General features: G+C 32.6%; 1 protein-coding gene across 1 annotated transcript in view; it reads left to right on the top strand.

Annotated features, from left to right (window-relative positions):
- LOC110038238 (peptide chain release factor 1) overlaps positions 1 to 5,434 on the top strand; it is a 55,178-nt gene extending 49,744 nt beyond the window's left edge. The window contains exons 9-11 of the mRNA XM_020743011.1: positions 4,495 to 4,653; positions 4,907 to 5,002; positions 5,083 to 5,434. Of these exons, the coding sequence (XP_020598670.1) occupies positions 4,495 to 4,653; positions 4,907 to 5,002; positions 5,083 to 5,271 (444 nt within the window). The 3' untranslated portion in view covers positions 5,272 to 5,434. The remainder of the gene's footprint in view (positions 1 to 4,494; positions 4,654 to 4,906; positions 5,003 to 5,082) is intronic.
- Positions 5,435 to 6,000: the final 566 nt, after the last annotated feature.

A 6,000-nucleotide genomic window follows, 5' to 3' on the forward strand; every position in this document is an offset into this window, starting at 1 on the left:
CTTTATGTCTATAGATAATCTTTCACTTAATGAGTTTAAGACCACCCCCTTCATCATTGCTTTTTTAGGAAAATGTTTCTAGATCCATCAATTTTCTTGGTAAACCAAGATGGAATAAATAAATAAACAATGTAAAGGTATAGAAGAAAGCATAAAATTAATAAGCATAATTATACCACCTTTGGAAGTAAGGTTAACTTTTCTAGAAGATAGCTTAGATTGTATTTTGTTATTGAGAGGGTCCCAAAATCCATCTGAAGACTTCTGGTACCCAAAGGATTCAAGAGCACAAAGCAAGAAGATCAAGCAACCCATTTTGTACTCCATGACTAATAAAAGAGGAATTGAAGTAATTATATTTTAATTAAACTTCTTAAGAAATAGATAAAATATTTGTTAAATTATGAGCTAGAAATATAGTATCACAAAGCAATAGTATTTGTTAAATCAATTTAATAACCCGACCATTAAGTAAAATTCAAAATAAATAAAATTCAAAATAAATAAACATTTAATATAATTTTCTTGTAATTTAATAATTATCCTAATTGAATCATTATTTATTGCTTACACCATATTTAATTATTCTTATTAAAATTGCTTTATTAATCTATGGCTAATTGTCTTAATTTCTTGTCCTAATAATCTTTATTGAACTATTTTCACATAAATTTTTATATTATTAAAATACCATCTTACATAAAATTAAAATCAAAATGCGACTTTCAAGGCCTTATAAACGAATTCTACGTCTCATCATTATGATGGATTTGTTCCAAAATAAGTAGAGCTCATTTTTATTTGTTTTCAATGGAGCAAACACTTGAACTCTATTTCAGAGTTCTAATACAAACGCTTCTGGGCAATGTGTTAAAATTTGAACAAATTGACCATTAGTCTTCACTTCTCCCCGTGTAAATTTACGTTTTGTGTTTTATTGCATGTTTGTGAAAAGTCGTAAGCTTGTTTTGTTTTTTCTGCTTGGTCTAAGCTACACTCACTTTCTTAGTTTTTTTTTCGGATTTGTTGAAAAGATTACAGCTAAATTTTTACGCAGTGCTTATCGAATAAAACATACTCTCTGTAGCAAAGTTAAAAAAATTTGCAATTAAATCCTTGCTGTATTACCTTGGAGGCTAAAAAAGGGGATGTTTTATTGTTTTAATGTTTACAAAAATATTATTTACAAAAATCTTGCCGAGTACTTTTTAGAAAAAGTCTTACTGCAGCAATTCCACCAAATTATTGGATTGACATGTGCTGTTTCATTATAGAATGGAATAAAAAACCATTTTACTTGTCAAGTGCTGTTTGACTCTGCTTGATACAAAAAAGGTTGGTTTGGTAGTGTGTTTATTTTGAATTGCATTTTACATTCACAAAACGAGATGCACCACAGGCTTTTATGAAAGCAAATATTTGTAAAAACGTGCGTGATTAACCAGCTGTTCTTGAAAATATTAATAGCCAAATTATCCATATATTTTTTTCTTACACCATAGTATAACTTAGAAGAGTTTGAAAAATAATGTTGTAAAAATTAACAGAGTTGGAGATAGAATTATAGCCCTTAAGATTATTATTGATATTAAGATTTTTAATATTATAAGTGCTTATGTTCCTCAAGTAGGTTTAGATATAGGGTCTAAAGATAAATTTTGAAATGATTTAGAAGACTTAATACAAATGATACCTTTTGAAGAAAGAATTTTTATTATAGGAGATTTAAATAGACATGCCAGTAGAGTGGTAGAAAATTTCAGAAATATTCATGGTGGCTACGGTTTTGAAGTGACCATTGAAGTAGGCAGAGTCATTTTAAATTTTGCTTTAGCATATGATTTTGTTATTACTATTACTTTATTCAAAAAAAGGGATAAGCATCTTATTACTTATAAGAATGAATCTAATAAAACACAAATTGATTATTTTCTTATGAGAAGAATTATGAGAAGAAGAGATCGTCGGAGAGATCGTCGAGATTGTAAAGTTGTAAAGTTATTCCAAGTGAGAATTTAAGTACCCAACATCGACTATTAGTTCTAGATTCTAAGATAAAGAGTTGTAAAATAAAGAATACTAGAACTCATCATCGTAGGATTAGATGGGGGAACCTAAATTCACAAATAAAATTATGTTTATGAGTAAAATTCAAGATTTCAAAATTTGGGTTGTTCATGAAGAAGCAAATGTTATGTGGGATAAAGTAACAAACAAGTAGCAAAAGATATATTTGGAGAATCAAAAGAAAAAAAAATTTACAAATAAAAATAGTTGGTGGTGGAATAATAATGTGCAAGAAAAGATAAAATATAAGAATTTGTGTTATAGAAGTTAGTTTAAATGTAAAATCTTAGAGAAGTAGCAAAAATATCAAACGACTCACAGAGAATTTAAAAGAACAATCTGTGACGCTAAAAATTCTGTTTTTAATGATCTTTATAACAAATTAGATACTAAGAAGAGTGAAAAATAAAGAGAAAAAAGTATAATATATGTATAAACTAGCCAGATAATATATGTATAAACTAGCCAGACAAAGAGAAAAGAAAAGTAAAGATTTAACTCAAGTAAAGCGTTTTAAAGATGAAAAAAAGAGCTTTTCGTAGAAAAAAAAAATATTTTTCTTAAAAAAAGATATCAACATAGGTGGGTAAGTTATTTTGATAAATTTTTTAATGAAATATCGACCTTAGTGGTCTTAATATTGTGTATAATAAAAAAAAACGTTTCATTTTTACCGTCGCATTAGTAAAAAGAAGTTGAGGAGGCTTTAAAGAAAACCAAGGGTGGAAAGTCTGTAGGAGCTAATGATATCCCAATTGAACTGTGAAAATATTTAGGAGATTTGAGAGTTTCTTGGCTTACTAAACTCTTTAACATTATTTTAAAAACTAAAAGATGCCTGAGGAGTGGAGGAAGAGTATTTTGGTCCTCATTATTAAGAATAAAGAGGATGCTCAAGAGTGTGCAAATTATAGAGGAATTAAGTTGATGTGTCATATTTTAAAATTTTTGGAGAGGGTAATTAAACATAGGTTAACACGTATTACGAAGATTTCCCATAATCAATTTGGATTTATGCCGGGCAGGTCTACTATGGAAGCTATACATTTATTGAGAGGTTTGATGGAGAAGCTCAGAGATGATAAGGAGGATCTACATTTCTTTTTTATTGATTTAGAAAAAAACATACGATAAGGTTCCAAGAGATATCCTTTGGAGAGTTGTTGAGAAGAAATGTGTTGTATGACTTATATTCAAGTCATTAAAGATATGTATAATGTATACTAGAGTCATTAAAGATATGTATACTAGAGTTGTTACTTGTGTTCGAAATGAAGGAGGATTGACCAAATATTTTCCTATTACATCTGGATTACATCAGGGATCAGCTTTAAGCCCATATCATTTTGCTTTAGTTATGGATGGTTTTACTGAACATTTACAGGAGGATGTACCTTGGTGTATGCTTTTTGCTGAATATATCCTTCTCGCGGATAAGACGAGAGAAAAGGCCCAGGAAAAACTTGAATTATGGATTTTTTACATTGGAGTCTAAAGGCCTTCATTTGAGTAGAACTAAAACTGAATACATGGAATGCAATTTTAGTAGTAGTAGCTCTAGTGACAATGTGGGCGATCAAATTATTAGAAGGTGTGAACGATTTATATATCTCGGGTCTATTGTTCAAAGCGATGGTGATATAGATGGGGATGTTAATATCAGAATTCAAGTTGGTTGGTTGAAGTGGGGGAATGCGTCAAGCCTTTTGTGTGATAGAAAAGTGCCGCTCAGACTGAAAGGAAAATTTTATAAGATGCTGGTGAGACCTGCAATGCTCTATGACGCTGAATGTTGGCCTTTAAAAGAGAAGCATAATATTAAGTTAAGTGTTGCCAAAATGAGAATGATTAGGTGAATGAGTGGCTTTACACTTAGAGACAAATTGTGAAATGATTATATCCGTGATAGGGGTTGGTGTAGTTCCAATGACAGATAAAATTGGAGAGAGTCGTCTTAGATGGTTTGGCGCATTAAACGTCGACCATCTGATGATCTGATTAGGAGAGTAGTTGTTTTAGATTCGACTTATGTTAAGAAAGGCAGAGGTAGACTAGGAAGACTTGGGCTTACTGTTTAAAAATGATATTAATTTATTAGAACTAAATGAAAATATGACACTAAATAGGATGCAATGGAGAAAAAAGATTCATGTAGCCGACCCCACATAGTGGAATTAGGGCTTTGTTATTGTTGTTGTTGTTGTTGTTGTTGTTACACCATATTATAACTTGCTTATGCTTCATATGGATTCTTTTCAAGTTTCCTTATTCTGGAAGCCTTGATTTTCTAGAAGCTGATAAAATTTTCATTTCATCTATCCTTTCTTCTCTTTTTCCATTCTGTCCTCACCTTCTCTATCATCTCTTACATTAAGATAGTCATGCTTTCCAAGTATGCCATAGACATTCTCAATGGTGATTCTGCAGGTTGACGTGCAGCTACGTAATGAGGATCTGAGGGTCGATACATACAGATCCGGCGGAAGCGGTGGCCAGTCTGTAAACACGACAAACAGTGCTGTTCGAATCACTCATATTCCAACTGGAATCGCCGTGGCAATACAAGATGAAAGGTCACAACACATGGTATTCAGCAAAACTTTTCTTTTTTTTTTTCAGAATTAATAGCAAAATCTGGGTTTTTATGATGGTATTCAGCAAAATTTTTATTTTCTTTCAGACTTCATGGCAAATTTTGGCTTTTTATGATGGCATTCCGCAAAATTTTCATTTTCTTCAGACTTCATTGCCAAATTTGGGTTTTTATGATCCTTAAATAAGTACTTATTTCATAACTCCTCAACTATTTACTTATACATAATCTTATCTCTTGTCATAGAATAAGGCTAAAGCACTCAAAGTACTAAGAGCCAGACTCTATGAAATTGAAAGGTCCAGACTTCACATGAACCGTTCGAAGCTTCGCTCGGAGCAGGCGAGTGCCTGATTTTTCCTCGTGAGCTTCTTGTCGCACTGTCATGGGCTAAAATGTTTTCCATTCTGCCCTTCGAACAGATTGGAAGTGGCGATCGATCGGAGCGGATTCGAACATATAATTTCCCCCAGGGACGAGTCACAGATCACCGAGTTGGGATCACTCACCATGCTATTGAGGATGTCATGGAAGGTGAGAGCTTAGATGTTTTCGTAGACGCCCTTCTCTTGCAGGAAGAGATGGACGACATTGCCACCTTCAGCGCCTAATCAGCTTTTTGTGGTATGCTATGTGAAATATATTGCAAAGTTTGTTCTATTTTATTGGTTTTATATGTATATTAATCTTATACACCTTCGAAATTATATACTAGTTATTCAAAGTTTTGTATTGGATTATATACTGGTTATGAAATAATTTGGTTAGTTTAGCTGTATAGCGTTCCTTTTTTTTTGTGCTCTTTGAGCTTGATATGGACCGTAGGATCATATCTGAGAGATTACTCTAGATCAAGCTGAGAGTGTAGTGTATTAAATAAAGAGAAAGCAACCATCAAATTGAGGGTATCAGTGTTGAGAGTATTGGAGTGGCGGAGGAAGAGGAAGAAGATGAAGAAAAAAAAGGAAGAAGACAAAGAAGGTTGTAGGAAGTAAACCCTCTTAATTCTATTTCTTTAGAGCTATCACATCAAGGAAAACCAAGTTTTTTTCACGAAGGAGGAAGGAGCTCCAGGCTATCTCTCTAGGACGAAGATGACCAACCTCCAAGCTCTCCAAAAATGTGCTTTTGGAGGAGCCCTAGGGAGATAAGCCAACTAGCCCAAAATTTATTTTTTTACCTAAAAATGGTATGCATTCTCATCTAAGAAGCTTCCGAAAGGGGTTTAATACTCACTTTGTCTCCCCCAAAAGCAAATCTTTACATAATCCCATGAAATCCCACTTTTTGGCTACCTAGGGCGGGTGCCGTGGTCAAAATCGTGAAAATCACGGCAGAGA

This window comes from Phalaenopsis equestris, unplaced genomic scaffold, assembly GCF_001263595.1.
Source record: "Phalaenopsis equestris unplaced genomic scaffold, ASM126359v1 Scaffold000002, whole genome shotgun sequence".
Lineage (NCBI taxonomy): Eukaryota > Viridiplantae > Streptophyta > Magnoliopsida > Asparagales > Orchidaceae > Phalaenopsis > Phalaenopsis equestris.